General features: G+C 39.5%; 1 protein-coding gene across 1 annotated transcript in view; it reads right to left on the bottom strand.

Moving 5' to 3' along the window:
• The window catches only part of POLR3B (RNA polymerase III subunit B), a 153,378-nt gene that overhangs the window by 29,331 nt on the left and 105,498 nt on the right, over nt 1-18,549 (bottom strand). The window contains exon 23 of the mRNA XM_063447777.1: nt 17,365-17,507. Within this exon, the coding sequence (XP_063303847.1) occupies nt 17,365-17,507 (143 nt within the window). The remainder of the gene's footprint in view (nt 1-17,364; nt 17,508-18,549) is intronic.

Below are 18,549 nucleotides of genomic sequence, written 5' to 3'. Positions count from 1 at the left end.
CATTATACAATGCTTTGCTATGAGGATTCCGGTGACGCTGGAAGTCCTCTTGTATAGCATGAGATGTCCAGTGTCGTTTAGGCAAAAGTCGCCGTCAAGCCCGAAAGTCTGGTAGATAGCCACTAAAGGAGGAGTTAACCCTAGCAGATAATTATTGCAGTTGATAAAAACTGCAATAATTACATGCTCAGGGTTAAGGGTGATAAGAGTTTGCACCAAAACCACATCAATGAGCTGAAGTAGTCTGAGTCCCTACAGTTTAAAGGAACACTATATGGCCAGGAACACAAACATGTATTCCTGACCCTATAGTGCTAAACCCACCATTTAGGTGGCTTGCCCCCCTTAAAAGTTAATAAAACTTATTTCCAGCGTTGCGCCTGTCCGCTGGTGCTAGCCCTGCCTCCTGACTTCAGAATTGCCAATTTTTAGCCAATGAGGAGAAGTCTTTTCAAGGCAGGTGTCTCGAGTTTAGCTCCACTGAGCTAAATAACCAGGACGTAACCGGACTTGTTGTCTGAATGACAACCAGGGGAGTGCAACAAGGTTAGTTTAGAAAAGTGCAAATTTCTATTGAAACCACACCAAAAATACCATCAAGCACTTCAGCAAGCTAAAGTTCATTAGGGGTCTGAAGTGTTCCTCTATGAGTGATACATCTTACTATGCTTGTTGATCTATTCAATAAAAAGAAGGCATCAGAAAAAGCCGAGATTAAGTTAAACTCTGTTTGGAAATTAATATCCCAGAATGGTGAATGAGATCACGACTTTGTTCTATTATTTGACATACATTTTTTTATTTAGGAATTCTGAATTTCTAAAATAGTACGTCTTTTTTGTATGAATCAATGCAAAATTATGTCTTCTCCACATTTTAAAATGCCTCTAAAATACATATATATATATATATATATATATATATATATATATATATATATTTTTTTTTAAAGGTTTAGTTTTTTTAAATCCCAACTTTGATCTTATGCAGATTTTACAACAAAATGCATACTTCCAAAATTACATTGAGGGAGTGTCAGCTTTTGAACCAACAACTTTGCATTTGTAGCCTTTCTTAAACACTACACAAGATTCCAATGCTTGATGAACAATCTGTTTCCTAAATACCAACAGTCTTTTCTCAATATTTCCTCTCACTTGTACAAGTCACAGAAAGGAAAGGGTTGTTTTCTTTGATGTAAAGAAAGCAATATATGACTGTTCCTTAAGAGCATTTCTTAGTCTGTCATGTGAAAAAGGATTAGCAGGTCTAACAAAGATCTGCAGATCAGAGGACTGAAGAGTATTACAGGGATGCATAATAAAGTATTTGAACAGAAGATGGCTTATAGAATAAATTAAAAGTATGTTCTTTTAAAAAGGAAACATAAGGAAAAAAAAAAAAAGTATTCATTTCCGTCCCAGCTCCATCCAATTGTATTTTACGTAGGAATCTTAACACAAACATTTTTCATTGCTAGAATGGTAAACTTTATTTATACTATAACTGTATAGGTATCATTTGCAACAATATCATTTACTACAATAAAATGCATGTGTAAATATATATTTATCTTTATAGCTGCCGGTCTCCTTATATTTAATTCTAGGCGCCAGAGTCCTTGTAATCTGGCTTCAGGACTCAAGAGTACTAGAAACTAATTTTTTAAAATCAGGGTAGAACTTTATCACAGGAACTACAGTGTGTGCTTTTTCCTTTAATTTCACTGTGCTGCAGAGCTACACTAGATCTGATGCTTTGATATAAGTGATATATTACAGCCATGTCTAGTTTGAAGGTCAATACAACAGAAGGCACAGACAAAGGTAAGCAGGAAAACACTCTGTTTTCACACAACTGCTAGACTTTCTCTCAAACCAAAAGGAAACAAGGAAAATGGGATGGAAGTTGTATGATGCAAAAATAAATAAATATATAAATCTACAAATGGGATGTCTGGAAGCAAACTCAAAGGCTAACATGGGCTAAATAAAGATGGTTTAGGTTTATGTGGGCTGCAAAAAAACAAAAACTTACGTTTTCACAGAAACGTAGGTTTATTTAGGAAAGTACAGTTTAAAAAAAAGTTGCCTGACACTGGATGTCCTCACGCTCGTAGGGCTTCAAAGTAAACAAAAGAACATTTATAAGGAGACAGGCATTTGCATATAACCAGTGTTTCAGTCCAACTACGTTGACGTATTAAAGCGGCACGGTCATGCCGAACTTACCTTTCCCCCCAATCGATTCCTCTTCTCTCCCTCTGTCGGGATCTATTCTTCATTTCTTTCTGTCTGCTCTAGTTTTCTTTAAAACATGAGACAAAATAGGGACTATTTGTCTTATGGAGGTTTCCTACACCTGACCATCTCTGACCAGCAGAGGAGCAAAGTGTGCTTCATTTCCGATGGTCAGAGCAATTTTCCCACAATTCTTACCTTTCCTCAGTGTTCCCACGAAGCCTCCTTTCACTATTCCTGAATGTCCTGTAATTAAGACAGAACGCCGGCGAAACTACTGAATTGCGTCCTAACAGAATGAGAACAGTTTCTCCATTCGTGTTAGGACGCAATTCCGGACTTTGTTCGGATCGGAATTTCATTCGAATGAATGAAAACTCTGATCCTATTCGTGCCGTGGCTGCATATTGCTGCTGCTTAGTAGATAGCTCCCTAATTCCCACGGTATTAGGGAGCTATCTACCAAAGGCTGAAAGACCTAAATTGGTCTTTCAGCCGAATTTACTAATACTAAGTAAAGATGACTTAGTATTAGTAAATTCTGACGCTACTCGCTATATCGCAAGTAGGGGCATGTCTAGTAAACAGTGGCTGCTCACTGTAAAAAAAAAAAAAAAATAACCCTAGTGTTGCGAGAATGGGGGCCCTAAATTTCAATAAGGGGGTGGGGGGACCTATTGTCCCTCCTCCGGCCCCCACCCCTGAGTAGTGGGTGGGGCCCCTAAATAACAATAAGGGGGTGGGGGGACCTATTGTCCTCACCCTCAGCCCCCATCCCTGAGCGGCAGGTGGGGGCCCAAAATGTAAATGTTACACGCCCTCCAAGGTGACCCCAAGACCCTAGTCACCTCCCTCCCCACCCGGCCCTCCCTCCCCCCCCCCCCCCCAACACAAAAACAAAGTTAATAACCCCTTACCTACCCCCCCTCACCCTAAAAATAATGAAGGGGGAACAAAATAATTAAGTACCTGTGGGAAAAAATAAATAAATTGATGTCTTTTTTCTAAAATCTTCATTTTTAAGCCACAAAAAAGGTCAAATAAAAGTCAACAATACCCGAACTTGTAAAAAAAAAAGTGTTGTTTTTTTTGCAATTAGCTGAAAAAGAAAAAACCCAGACGCTAAAAAAATAATCCATCTTTACCCATAGAGGGCACGGCTTATAAAGTCTTCCCACACCCTGCAATTAGGCTCAGAGTGCTCTGACAGGTAAATAAAGAGACTGACAGGTAAGTCTCTACATTTACCTGTCACAGCACTCTGATTGGTTGGATTTCAAATTGAAAGCAACCAGAGTGTTGAAAGTCATATTACACACAGCGTGGAAAGTTCCAAAGAACGCTGTGTAAAATGACAGAGCACTGATTGGTTGGATTTTAAGCCAACCAATCAGAGTGATGTGACAGGTAAATGTAGTGACTTACCGGTCAGTCTCTTCATTTACCTGTCAGAGCATTCTGATTGGTTTTTCCAGGTACTTAGTTCTTTTGTTCCCCCTCACTATTTTAAGGATGAGGGGTAGGTAGGGGTTTATGTCAGGATTACTGAAGAAAATCACTTTATAAATCTTCTGTAATAATTGGCAAAACCAATGAACCTTTGAATGGCTTTCAACCCAGTGGGTAAAGGCAATTGTAGAACCGATTCCAGCTTTTTAGGATCCATCTGAAACCCCAAGGCAGAGATATTATATCCCAAAAACTGTTCTTCAGATTGGTCATAGATGCATTTTTCTCATTTACAATAAAGTTGATTCTTTAACAAGGTCTGAATGTCAGGAGAATAAATAAGGATATCATCCAGATAGACCAAGACAAACGAGTAAATGTAATCCCTGAGTACATCATTTATGAAATCTTGGAAAACCGCTGGAGCATTGCACAACCCGAATGGCATCACTAGATATTCATAGTGTCCACTTCTGGTATTAAATGCAGTCTACCACTCATGGTTTTCCTTGATTCTCACTAAATTGTAAGCACTTCTAAGATCAAGCTTAGCTGAATCCATCAGGGCTTTGCATGAAAAGTTCTTCTTTTCAAAGGCAATAGAAATATCAAGGAGAAACCTATTTTTATCCATTCCAGAGGACGTTTCCATTACACCTAGGACCTGTCCCCTTAAGGTCCGGTAGTTTTCCGGACGTATGGGACAATTGTTTCTCATATGTCCCTTTTCTACCGTAGTATAGACATAGGCCTTCTTTCATCTTATATTGTCTTTCTGCTTCCGACAGTCTAGTGACCCCCAACTGCATGGGTTTGGGTTCGGACTGTACAGGAAATTCAGGGACAATAGGTTTGGAGAAGTGGGGTGCTAAAGGCATATTCATGTGTCTGGTCTTGTTTCTAGTAGCTTCTCTGGTTCTCAAACTATTATCAATTTGCATGACAAAAGTGATAAATTCATTAAGCTTTTTGGGGAAGTCTTTGGCGGCAATCTCATCTTGCATAGTTTCAGATAGTCCCTTTTTAAATGCAGAGATTAACCCACTATTAGTCCAGTCTACCTCGTAGGCTAGGGTACGAAATTCTATGGCATACTCCGAGAGACTGGTTCCCTTGTCTGATATGCATCAGGGCAGTAGAGGCGTCTTCCTCCCTGCCTAATGGTTCAAACGTAAGTTTAAATTCCGTAATAAACTCCTAGTAATTTTGTGCCACACTCCTATTACTCTCCAATAATGGATTGACCCAAGCTAAAGCTTTACCTTTTAATTGATTCATCAGGTAACCAATTTAAGCTCTGTCTGTGGGAAAAGATCCCGGTGAGGCCTCAAAATGATACTCTATTTGTTTAAGGAATCACCGACATTCTTGGAAATTACCATCAAAATGCAGAGGAGGAGATAGAGAGATAGCTGGTGCCTTGTATACTATAGGCGGAGGTACACAAGGCGGAGGTTAGACAGTAGGAGCAGCCGCAGGTTGCAGATGCGCTGTACGAGTAAGAAGTGTACTGAAAGCCTGGGCAAATTGATCCAAGCGGTGATCATTCTCCTCTAGTTTCCTTTCGCAAGCAGCTATGTGCTTACACAATTCTACAGGATCTATGGCCCTGTCGTTATGTCAGGATTACAGAATGATCCAGCACGTAGAATTGTGTAACACAGAGGACTGATAGGTAACGTATACCGGACCTTAGAATGGCTGGACTAACGTACCAAAAAATAATCAGGAATAGCAGAGGTCAAGGGAAACAGAAAGAGACACAACGATAAGGAAAAGCCAGGATTCAGGGATGCCAGAAAACAGGGAAGTCAAAAACAATGCCAAAGTCAAATAACCAGAATTACCAGAATCAATAACGCGCTCTCGGACAACCACAAGGGAAACCACAACAGGGCACTGAGCAGGATGAGAACTGGGCCTAAATACCCCTCCTCTAGATCTGATGGGCTGTAACCAGCCTTTGACCCCAAAGCAGTTACCAGGTTCCTATTTGCAGCTCAGCATTAACCCTTTTGTGGATTTGGTTGCTGCTCGGCACAACTTTTCCTGTGTGGACAGTAAATGTCATTAACCACATTTTTATAAACGGATGAATACGTGACAGTTTATTAACTTTGTTTTTGTGTGGGGGAGGTGACTAGGGGAGCGGGGAGGGTGTAACACCTTGGGGAGCGTGTAACATTTTCATTTAGGGCCTCCACCTGCGGCTCAGGGGTGGGGGCCAGGGAGAGAGGACAATAGGTCGTCCCCCCCATTGTTATTTAGGGCCCCCACCCGCCGCCCAGGGGTGGGAGGACAATAGGTCTCCCTACCTTATTGTTATTTAGGGCCCCCACCCACCGCTCAGGGGTGGGGGCCGGGGTGCGGACAATAGGTCGTCCCCCCACCCGCCGCCCAGGGGTGGGGGCTGCAGTTTAATAGCCCCCACTCGCACAGCGCGCATGGGGGCTCAGGAGGGGCGATACGAGGGTTGTTTTTTTAGTTTAGTTTGTTTGTTTTTTTTACACAGTGAGCAGCTCACTGGCTACTACTCGCGGCATAGAGTAGGGGCAGAATTTACTAATACTAAGTAATATTTACTTCGTATTAGTACATTTGGCTGAAATACCAATTTAGGTCTGTCAGCCTTTTGGTATTTAGCTCCCTAATACCGTGGGAATTAGGGAGTTATCTACTAAGCAGCTGTAAAATGCAACCGTGGCACAAATAGGATGGGAGTTTCATTCATTCAAATGAAATTCCAATCCGAACAAAGTCCCGAATTGCTTCCTAACACGGATGGAGAAACTGTGCTCATTCTAGGACGCAATTCGGTAGTTTAGACAGCGTTCTGTCTAAATGACAGGACATTTGGGAATAGTGAAGGAGGCTTCGCGGGAACACGGAGGAAAGGTGAGAATTGTAGGAAAATTGCTTTTACCACCGGTGGTCAGGCGTAGGAAACCTCCATAAGACAAAATAGTCCCTACTTTGTCTTATGTTTTAAAGAAAACTATAGCAGACAGGAAGAAATGAAGAACAGATCCTGACAGAGGGAGAGAAAAGGAATCGATTGAGGAAAGGTAAGTTCGGCATGACAGTGCCGCTTTAAGAAAAGTTTGGTAATGGGACTGAAATGGTAAATATATGCTGTTGCACAGCTGTAATAAACAAATGATGTTACCTTGTTGATTTTGAAGTCCTATGCGTGTGTTCTTCACTTTAGCTGAGATCATCTAACTTGATGAACTCAGCCAATTCAATGCTTTTCCATAGGAAAGCATTGTGCATGTGTGGCAAAAAGCTGCAGTCAGTATCTCTATGGGTAATGATCAGCGCCTCCATGCAGACCCAATCTTATACACTGTGGCTGGCCTGCTCTTCAGACAATCAACCACTCTGCCCCCTTGCGGCTGTGAGGGGGAAATCAAGAAATCAGACGGGAAATATCTTTCCTGTCTTGTGGCTGGTTGCAGCCACAGCATAAAGTGGCCCCAGGGCAGACGGGCTGCAAATATATGCATCGGGGCCGCAAGTTTGACATGCTTAATCTACATGAATAAATAGAAGAGGCATACATGCAGGCTTTCTCCACAGAGACAAAATGGGCACAATGAGGCTGAAACAGTAAGATAATAGGTGCTGGAATGTCACTTGGATGTCACCTAAAGGCACAGTGTAATGATTTTAATACTTATTGCCACCGCACGTGGCTTACAAGAAATTGCGGAGGGTCACATTGGCATGTCACAGGCTTCTTGGCAGTGGTCTGCTCAAAGGATGCTCTTTAATATCTAATGCTGCTGCCTCTTCATCTCTCCTAACACCTGATATTGAGACTAAGTAGAAGGAACAATAGAATCACTCCCACAAGTCCCCACTACTCTAGCACTAAGCAGGAAATCTTACACTACCCTAAGAAACTAATGCAAACTTAAAAATATTGCAAAACATGTATTGGGAAAAATAAGGCCATCTCAGGGTTCTGAAAATTTTCATAAACCACTTGACCATAGGTCTGGTCTTGCATCATGTCTCCAGAACAAATTGATGGCATTAATTACACAGTTCACTGTCATGTACCCTCTGTCTCTTTATTTCAATGAGCATTTTTGTGAAAAGACAGTCAATCTTTGAAAATCAGATCCTCCTGCCAATTTTTAATACAAGCTCAGAATGTTGGCTTTTTATTACTGCATTTCAGAGCTGAATGCAATAAAATTCTAACTTGTGCATTTTATTTGTTTAAAATGTGGTTTCAATCCAGATCCCTCTCAAGAAAAAGCATTTGATCTAGGGCTAGTGCTAAATAACGACCAAAGTCTTAAATGTGCCACAAACCTAAATGTAATCCCATACCCTCCAACAATATTTAAGTAACTAATCCTATTGACCATTTAAAATGTAGTAAGGCATGTTATAGTGGAAAAGAAACTACATTTTGTATATATTCAAATTATTAGCATTGCAGTGATTATGGTTCCAGCCATATTAGTACGCTTCATTGGCTGAGCGCATAAGCTGAACATTCTCAGCCAATGAGTGGGCAGTGCTTAGCTCAATGAAGATATCTGGTTTCTGCTGCAGAAGACTTAATGATATTTTTTTTTTTTATAAATACAGTATAAACCCCTCCTCCCCCCCCCCCAAGCATCCCCCTCTACTAAATCACAGCACCCCCCCTCTACTAAATCCCGGTCTGTCCCTCTACTAAACCCCAGCCCCCCCCCCCCCCCCATATACTAAATCCCAGCACCCCACTCTAGACAAAAAGCAAACTCCACTCACACTGCTGCTGCCAGTATGTGACTCCGGCCTCTGGTATACCCCAAATGGTGCCGTCCGCACCCTGTGCCAAATCTGATCCTCCAGACACACACACAGACAGACACACACACACGGACACTATTTTCCTTCTTGCTCCGTACCTTTGTGAGCCGATGTGGCTCCTCACTGCTCCCTCGCAGAATTTAGTGACACTGACAGACATACAGACTCACTGCTCCCTCGCATGGTTTAGTGATGCCGGGTGCCGGAATATGACGTCATATTCCGGCGCCTGGCTTCACTACAAACGGCGCGCGCGAGGGAGCAGGAACACTGAGCCAGGTAAGTTTTAGCACAGTAGGCACCTACAATGTGGGGAAAGCAGGTGCCTACTCTGCTAAAACACTAAGCATGTACTCACGGCTCGCCAGGCTGCAAAGATGCCCATTGTGGGCCGAATGTGGCCCGTGGGCCGCAAGTTTGACATGCTTGTTGTAAAGGGTACATGTTGCAAATGAAGAGGAGAAACAGAATCATGGTTAATTATTCCTATTCTATGTATACTTTCTCAAGGCAGACTGCTACGTGTAAATAACTGAGTTCAGAACAATGACTGAAAAGGAGCAGCCCAGTTGTAGAATAAAGTGTTGATTCCTACAGGTAATTGTATTTTTCACAGCTTACAAATACATTTTAATTGAATATAAATAAAAAGTAAACAGTATTAAAAATCCAGAAAAGTGACTGTTTCATTTAAAGAGCATACAATTGGTTTTAAAAAAAGATCGGACGCCAACACCATTTCTATATGTTATGTTAGCAAAAAAGAATGCTTTTATAGTCTGCTTCAATGATTTCCATATTTTACAGACTGTATGGAGCATGGATTATATGCACAAAGAGCTTGTGTGTTACAATAATTTTAAAGGAACACTTTACTATTAGGAATACAAAGCTATATTCGTAACACTAAAGTGTTCCTGTGCTTCCCCCCTCGCGTTTCCCGCATTCCCAGCGACACTGAAAGGGTTAAATAACACTTTCTTTCACTCACCTTGTCGCTGGCTCTGTCTCCGATTCCTCAGACATCAGTGCCTAGAGGGAACCTAATGTCTACACGCGGCGAGAACTGCACAGAGCATTAGGCCTTCTTCATAGGAATGCCTTGAATCAATGCTTTCCCATGGGGATATTTAGAATGCTGGACATACTCATGCAAAGCGTGAGGACATTCAGTGTTGTTTCACGGAGTCAAACTCTATGAAACACCAGGAAGCACCTCTAGTGGCTGTCTTGTAGACAGCCTCATGAGGCAGTCATCACCTTGCAATATAAGCATTGTTTCTTTGAAAATGCAATGGTTCACAAAGTACTAAATAGTAGAGAGTTAGAGAAAACAACATATGAGAAGGATTTGTGAATTGTTATAGACGAACTAGGCAACAATTTTCAATGTCAATCAGCAGTTGCTAAGGCCAGTGAGGTATTGTCATATATAAAAAGGGGCATTGATTCTAAGGAAGAAAATATAATTTGGCCTCTTTATGAATCAATGATAAGACTGTACCTTGAATATACCATGAGGTTTTGTATACCTGTTCTAAATGAGAATGTAAAGGCATGAGAAAATCTATGAAAAATGTTTTAGTTGTTTAGTTCAGAAAATGGCTAGTGGATATAAAATATTCTACATATACATATATAAATGGGGACAATACAAATCAATGTCTGGAAATCTATTCATAAATAGGACACAAAGTCACCCATTTAGGCTCAAAGAAATGAGATTAAGTAAAGCTAAGAAAATGGTTCTTTACAGTTTGAACAATATAAAGATGTGGACATATCTGCCTGTATAAGTGGTTTTATCAGTCTGTACGAACTTAACAACGGCTGGATGAATTCTTCCAAACACATAATATTTAAAATGTTGGGTTAACAGCGACATGATTCAACAATAGATTTGATTGTCATTATGGGGTTGAGAAGGAATGCTTTTCCTTGCTTGTGGCAAAATTGGAAAGATCATCAAAATGTCTATTTTTTTGCCTTGTTTTGGATCAACACCAGAAACTTTATGAAAAGCTGAACTTGATGGATGCAAGTAATTTTTAAGCATATGTACCAACGTAAATATTTAGCCAAGCGTAATTCTGTTAGTACAGTAGAAGCCTGTAGTGGCTTCCAGAGAGACAGCCTCTACACGCGTGCTTAACCCTGTAATGAGAACCATTTTTAAATGTACATATTATTGAGATGAGGTAGTCTTGGTACCCACAGTGTTCACTTAAAGTTGTCATAGGTGATAGAAGATCCCCTTACAATTTTTTTTTTCAAGGGACAATATAGTCACCAGAACAACTGCAGCATATTGTATTTGTGCTGGTGAGTAAAATCATTACCTTCAGGCTTTTTGCAGTAAACACTGTCTTTTCAGAGAAAATGCAGTGTTTACATTACAGCCTAGTGACCACTCCGCAGAGGTACTTCCTAGGGCAGTGTTGCACACTGTGCAGTACTGCCATTCAGTGTTTCCACGCTCTGCATGGAGACACTGAACTTTCCATATAGAGATGTATTGATCCAATTCATATCTATGAGGAGATGCTGATTGGCCAGGGCTGTGTTTGAATTGTGCTGACTCTGCCCCTGATCTGCTTACTTGACAGTCACAGCAAATTCTATGGGAAAGCCTAGTTATTGGCTTATAGAATCACTTCTGATGTCAGTCAAGCAGGCAGATCAGGGGTGGGGGCAGCAGCTGCAGACTTGAATACAAGTAAGATTTTACTATATTTAGGGCGGCAAAAGGGGTAGATGGTGTTTTTAACACTAAAGGGTCAGGAATATATGTTTGTGATCCTGACCCTATAGTGTTCCTTGAAATATATATTTCAATTTGCAACGTAATCTTTATTCAGCGATATGGTTGCAAAAACATAAATAAAAATAAAGTGAATCTCACAACACCTTTTCCATTGATCTTATGGTATGTTACACTACAACCTACTGGAAACTGAACCTATTAACAAAACAATTATAACAATTGGACAGCTAATATGTTAATAATTATGCAAGTTATGAATGGGCGAGAGGTAAGTAAAAAATAATGAATATAAGGCCTTCGTTCAGAAGGTGGCAGAAGTAGATCAAATACAGTAATATGTTCCTATGATCTTCATATATATTTCTTGTTTGAAAACTCAAATAATAATAAAATCAAAGCAGCAGCATGTTACATGATAATGTATGACATACATTTGTGCGGCTTTTTTATTTTTTATATAACCTCATTTGTTTTATTGGTCTTGGAAACTGAAATATTAAAAAGTAGATTAGTATTAAATGTAAAGAAGGGTGAACTTGGTGGATAGTACCGCCACAAAAAAAAAAAAATATCACTCAGTGGAGCGCTGGATTCAGTATCTTACCCCTGATTGTATTTGGGGAAATCAAATATCACTTGTATGTATAACAATAGGTCTAGAATAGAAAAATTAGACATATAATGGTGCACTATGCCAATGCACTATGGATAAAATGGAGGGGGGGGGAGTATATATCCAACTAACATGGTGAAGAGCCTGGAGATAGGCTCAAATCACAGCAGCTTTAGGTATATATGGTTATACCAAACCTCCTCCGGATATACAGCTCACAGAAGTAGGGGTATATGTAGAGAGAACACAAAGTATCCTAGTGCAGATATGTATATACAGGTGAACAATCAAGAGCAGCAGTGCATGAAAAGTGCTCACCTGAATTGGAGCCTGTTATACTAGGCTCTATGTGTAGACGCCAATGTGCATTTAAGGGAGGCACTACCCCTCTTGAATCAGGATCCAGGAAGCAGTGGAAGATCCACACATATAGTATATATAAAAACTAACAATTTATTGGGAATTACAAAAAAATATAAATAAAAACCACAATAAAATCAGTGTGGAGATCTTCCTTGGTGGTCTGAGACGCGTTTCGCCGGTAGGGCTTTCTCAATCGGATGAATTTGCTTCCTGAATGGGCGGCACTTAAACTCCTAGACCGCCCGCTTGATTGGTATTCACTGTGTTCACTGGTGCGGAGGTGTGTCTCCCACAGCTGTTCACTGTCGGTCCGGGAACTCTGAACCCGGAAATGATGTCACATGTATCTTTTTCCAGCAGTACAATCCCTCCCCCCTTATCCGCTGGTTTAATAACCAGCGTAGGGTCTTGTCTAAAATTTCTTAGGGCCTGACGTTCAGCATAGTTGAGATTAAAGCTGTTTTTATTAGGTTCTCTTATTTTATTCACATCTAGCATTACCATCCTCTCAAATGTTGTCATCTCTTCTGAGATGTATTGTTTGGGAAAAAAATTTGAGGGATTTTTTAAGGAAGTGTGCTTAAATCCTGAATCCAAATTGGATTAATATATATATTTTTTTTTTTAAATACTTCTTCAAGCTCAGTTTTCTATTAAATTTATTAAGATTGATATACGTGTCAAATTTATTCAAAGATTTGGTTGGTGCAAATTTTAGACCTTTTTTGGTTGGTGCAAATTTGATTTTCTTAGTGTACAATTTCCAAAAATACCAATATTTTATCATCTCCCCAAGATACACAAATCCATAGATAAACCACCAGGCCGCCCCATCATTTAAGGGATTGGCTCTAAATCTAGCAGGTAGTCACAGTACATAGACAACTGTTTACAGCCAATTGTACAAACCTGAGTTATTTAAGAGATACCCTCAATATGTTACAGGCCATAGAAGATATCCAGTGGGAAGATAATTTTTTGGTCACGTCCGACGTTAGTTCTCTTTACATGGTTATTGCGCATGATAGAGGTTGTGAAGCTATCAAATATTTTTTTAAGAATATCATATGTTTCCGTCTACACAAGTCGATTTCATATTGGAAGGGATCCGTTGGATATTAACTAAACTATTTTTGGTATAACTATGAATTTTACCTGCAATTAAGTGGTGCGGCGATGGGCACTAGATTCGCGCCCAGTTACGCCAATCTGTTCATGGCACTGTGGGAACAGAGGCCTATTTTTGAACATCAAGAATGGGCCGCGAATCTGGTGACCTATCGCTGCTACATTGACGATATCTTCATAATATGGAAGGGAGACAAAACATAATTGAATAAATTTTTGGAGCACATTGATTGACATTGATTGGGATATTAGACCTACAAACACCTATAGCAAGGAATGTGTCAACTTTCTGGACCTCAATATTTATATGGGGGGTAATCAAATCAAAACCAGTACATTTTTTAAAAAAAGTTGATGTTAACAGCTACATTCAAGGTAATAGCTGCCATTATTCCCAATGGCTCCTAAATGCCCCTACATCTCAACTTGTGAGAATAAAAATAAACTGCACTGACAATTATAAATTTTATGAACAAGCAGAGAAAATTATTGGTGATTTTAGCGACAAAGGCTATAACGACACACTTCTTAAAAAAACATTTCAAGATGTTGACTTACAAGATAGACAGTCACTAATTATATATAAAGATAAAAAACAGAATACGTATGAGGAGACTGTACCGTTCATTTGTGATTTTAATTGTCAGAGTGAACAATTGAAAAAGATTTTAATTAAACACTGGCCCATTCTGAAGAGTGATGAGGTACTTAACCAGATTCTCCCAAATAGACCGAAAGTTATCTATAGGGGTGTCCCCAACCTAAAGTGTGATTTAACTCAAAACTATTCCTCTTTAAACAAAAGTAGAACAAATCTATTTAATGAATCTAGTGGGTTTTATGGTTGTGGTGTATGTAGCGCCTGTAAAAACACAAACAGCCATAAGCGTCACTTAACAGAATTTCAACAACCTCAAAATAGCAATAAAAAATTTTAAATTAGAGATTATTACATGTTATTCTAAATATGTGATTTACATGATCTATTGTACGTGTGGCCTTTCCTACATAGGACGCACCACCCGTCCTTTACAAATTAGGATACAGGAACATGTGCGTAATATTAGGAAAGGTTACATGAAGCACAGTTTATCATTGCACTTTAAAATGAACCCTAATAGTGACCCGGGACAAATTACTTTTTTAGGAATCCAAAAAGTTGATTGTAATTGGAGAGGAGATGACATCAAAAAAATTGGCCAGACCGAAATTAAATGGATTTTTAACTTAAATAGTATGCAACCTAAGTCTTCATAACGACTTCGAGCTCTGCCATTTTTAAAAGTAAGTTTTCCTGATCTTTAAATTTTAACTATTTATAATATTCTTTTTTTTTTAATCTATTTTTATTCTGTATATATTACCTATTTGATGGTTATATACTTAAAAAGATCGATATACGCGTCTTACTATCATCCATATGTTTACAATATGAGCTAGTTACATTTTCTGTTGCCTATGCACGATATACTCTGCACTTTATAATTCCCTATATATTTATTGTATTTATGGGCAACAATTTGGTTTGCTTGTACCCCTTATGTATTGGCTTATTACCTATACTGAACTACCTCCTTTGTTTGTCTCTAATTTCATGGCTATTTTGCATTATTGGGACACTCTGCAATATGCTTCTGTTGAGCATGGACTAATGCCCACAAAAAATATGGCGAACTTTGCTTCAGGCAATGACTGTGAACGAAACTGAAGTGAAGACATGCGCATATGGCGCTAGAGATACACGTGACGTCATTTCCGGGTTCAGAGTTCCCGGACCGACAGTGAACAGCTGTGGGAGACACACCTCCGTACCACATGCAGCGTGATTGGCCTCCGAACGAAAGTGAATACCAATCAAGCGGGCGGTCTAGGAATTTTAGTGCCGCCCATTCAGGAAGCAAATTCATCCGATCGAGAAAGCCCCACCGGCGAAACGCATTTCGGACCACCAAGGAAGATCTCCACACTGATTTTCTTATTGGTATATACCCATTGTGGTTTTTATTTATATTTTTTTGTAATTCCCAATAAATTGTTAGCTTTTATATATACTATATGTGTGGATCTTCCACTGCTTCCTGGATCCTGATTCAAGAGGGGTAGTGCCTCCCTTAAATGCACATTGGCGTCTCCACATAGAGCCTAGTATAACAGGCTCCAATTCAGTTGAGCACTTTTCATGCACTGCTGCTCTTGATTGTTCACCTGTATATACATTTCTGCACTAGGATATTTTGTGTTCTCTCTACATATACCCCATCTTCTGTGAGCTGTATATCCGGAGGAGGTGTGGTATAACCATATATACCTAAAGCTGCTGTGATTTGAGCCTATCTCCAGGCTCTTCACCATGTGAATTGGATATATACTCCCCCCTCTATTTTATCCATAACGCATTGGCATAGTGCACCATTATATGTCTAATTTTTCTATTCTAGACCTATTGTTATACATACAAGTGATATTTGATTTCCCCAAATACAATCAGGGGTAAGATACTGAATCCAGCGCTCCACTGAGTGATCTTTTTTGTGGCGGTACTATCCACCAAGTTCACCCTTCTTTGCATTTATTTGTGTAGGATTGGGATACCTGCACGTGTGTTGAGCTGCTTGTGCTCTATATATATATATATATACACACACACACACACACACACACTATTCTTAAGCGCCTTTCTATATGACACAGATTTTGTTTTTCCTAGTATTAAATGTACTTCAATAATAAAAAATAAAAAAAATCAGAATACAGCAATACAGAAATATACCCAAAAACAAGGCGGCTCTGGGCTCAGATAAACATTTATATAGATTATATCTTTAAAAGGTCAAAATAAAGAAAGACTGGATGACTCAATGGGAAGTTTAAATCATAAATCACAATAGATTCAAAAATGTACACAATATAAGGGAAGTAGTGGCCTGAAACTCAACCTCTACACGGTATCCAACATTTTCTGCAAAAAGAAAACAGCCTCACCCTCAATAATTAAAGGGACACTAGTCACCAGAACCACTACAGCTTAATGTAGTGGTTCTGGTGTCCATAGCATGTCGCTGCAGGCATTTCAATGTAAACTATGCCTTTTCAGAGTAAAGATAGTGGTTACATTCGGTGTTTTAACACAGACTGCATGGAGACATGAACATTCCCCATAGAAATGTGCAATAGCCTCCCAATGTTTTCCTATGGGAAAGTATTGGATTGGCTTTGATCATCAAAACTGATAATCTCAGCCATGGAGGCGGAGGCAGGCTGGGCCAGCCGTGGCGAGACAGGCCCAGCGTGAGAGAAAAGGAGATCTGAGGGGTGTTAGTCACCTAAACAGCCCCTTCACTAGTGTCAGGAGCACATTCCTTACGCTATAGCGTTCTTTGAAAGAAGAGTATCTTAAAAAAGAAAAATTACACTGACCGGTTATATACTATAGGTAAAATAGCTAAATGGCTATAGTTCAAATTTGCTGAACGGAGCCATTCAGACTGAAAAATCCATATATTGTTTCAACAATGTCCGGATTTTGCAATTCAGGCCCCATATAGGCCTGAAGGACGTCAAAGCATGGATTTCAATCGAGACAACGAATGCATCCTGGCGATTGCAGAAGATGCACTCGAACTGACCGTATTTGACTTGAGTAAATATGAGCATTGCCATGGCGGTAGGAATTTGATCATCTTCATCTTCCATCTGAACAAAATCCAGTGTTTAGTGAATAACTTCGTTCGTGTTGCACGAAAAGTTAATTGCACAAAACACAATGGTTCTTGTTTCCCCTTTGGTCTCCATTTTAAGTTATTTTTGATACGAGTAAAAAAAATAAGGTATTTACTCTTTTAATAAGGGTTTTCTTTTGGCAATCTACTGAAGACTATTTTATATATTTTGGCCTACACATTCCAAATCTATTATCAACTCAACACAATGCTATTTAATGTCATGCTATGCTATGCTATTTAAGGTCATGCAAAAGGGGAGGAAAAGACCAGTACCTTTTTGTCCATGCCTACTGCTGAACTTATCACCAATTTCTGGCCGTCTTGTTTGCCGCAGTAGTATTTTAATAAGAAAAGCTTCTTCTGCATTGGAGGAGATCATTACTTTCTCAATGTATGACTCTGTGGAGCCTTTGTAACTAAAACCAAGCCAAACAAACAAAATTAAAATCTCTGTATAAAAGTTTTTTTAAAACATATATATACACACACACACACACACACACACACACACTTAACCCCTTAAGGACCAAACTTCTGGAATAAAAGGGAATCATGACATGTCACACATGTCATGTGTCCTTAAGGGGTTAAAAAAAAACAAAGAACAGACATTTAAAGAAAAATACATTTAAAATAAAATGTAATACAAATAAGTAAATTAAGCAAATGTAATTACAGTGATTGCTACGCTGTGTGCAGGGGAAGTTGTGTTTTACTTACCTGAACATGTCCCTCATGGCTGCTGCCATGGTCTTCCAGAAGGACCTCTTGGGCTTGTGGCACATCATCTGCTAGGAGACAACATCAGTGCTGTACTCTTGCACATGCATAAGAGTACTACACGGAGGTCTACGGAGGGGGGGGTGGGTCTCCAGAGACCATGCATATTTTTCTGTCAGCAGTCACAAATGACAAAACTTGACTGAGGTAGCTCTGCCTTTTGTCAAGCGTAGGACATGTACTAAGACAAAGTAGATTCTACTTTGTCTTAGTATAGATCTTTTCACTGTGTTGGAATTTCATTAAAATTCCATCACAGTCAGTATGACCATTTCAGAAAGATTTTATCTTTATGATATATTTATTATTTGGGGTTGTCAGTGCCGCTTTAAAGCTTAGCTGACCTGGAGAATTTTTACAAATTTGAACTTCACTTTCAATTCTCACTTTGGTGAAAATAACCTTGCAAGTTTTTCCATTTATATCTGCCCTCACTCAATGGCATATTGTGGAGCATTGAGCAGTAGATGCCCAAGTTACTTCTATGGGCACGAGAAAAAAAACATTCTAGTAAATATCCGCTGCTTTAGCACGAACATACCACTGCCATCAGCCATTGCAGGAGTATACATTTGTCACGGTGGTGACGGCAACAGTCAAAGAACACTACCAGAGGTTGAGAGGGAAAGATTACAACTACAATTGATTACAATTTTGGGGGTGAACTTAAATTGAACA

The sequence above is a fragment of the Pelobates fuscus genome, chromosome 3 (assembly GCF_036172605.1).
Source record: "Pelobates fuscus isolate aPelFus1 chromosome 3, aPelFus1.pri, whole genome shotgun sequence".
Classification (NCBI taxonomy): domain Eukaryota; kingdom Metazoa; phylum Chordata; class Amphibia; order Anura; family Pelobatidae; genus Pelobates; species Pelobates fuscus.
The sequence above is the reverse complement of the archived record's forward strand: the minus strand, read 5'-3'. Positions and strand labels throughout refer to the sequence as shown.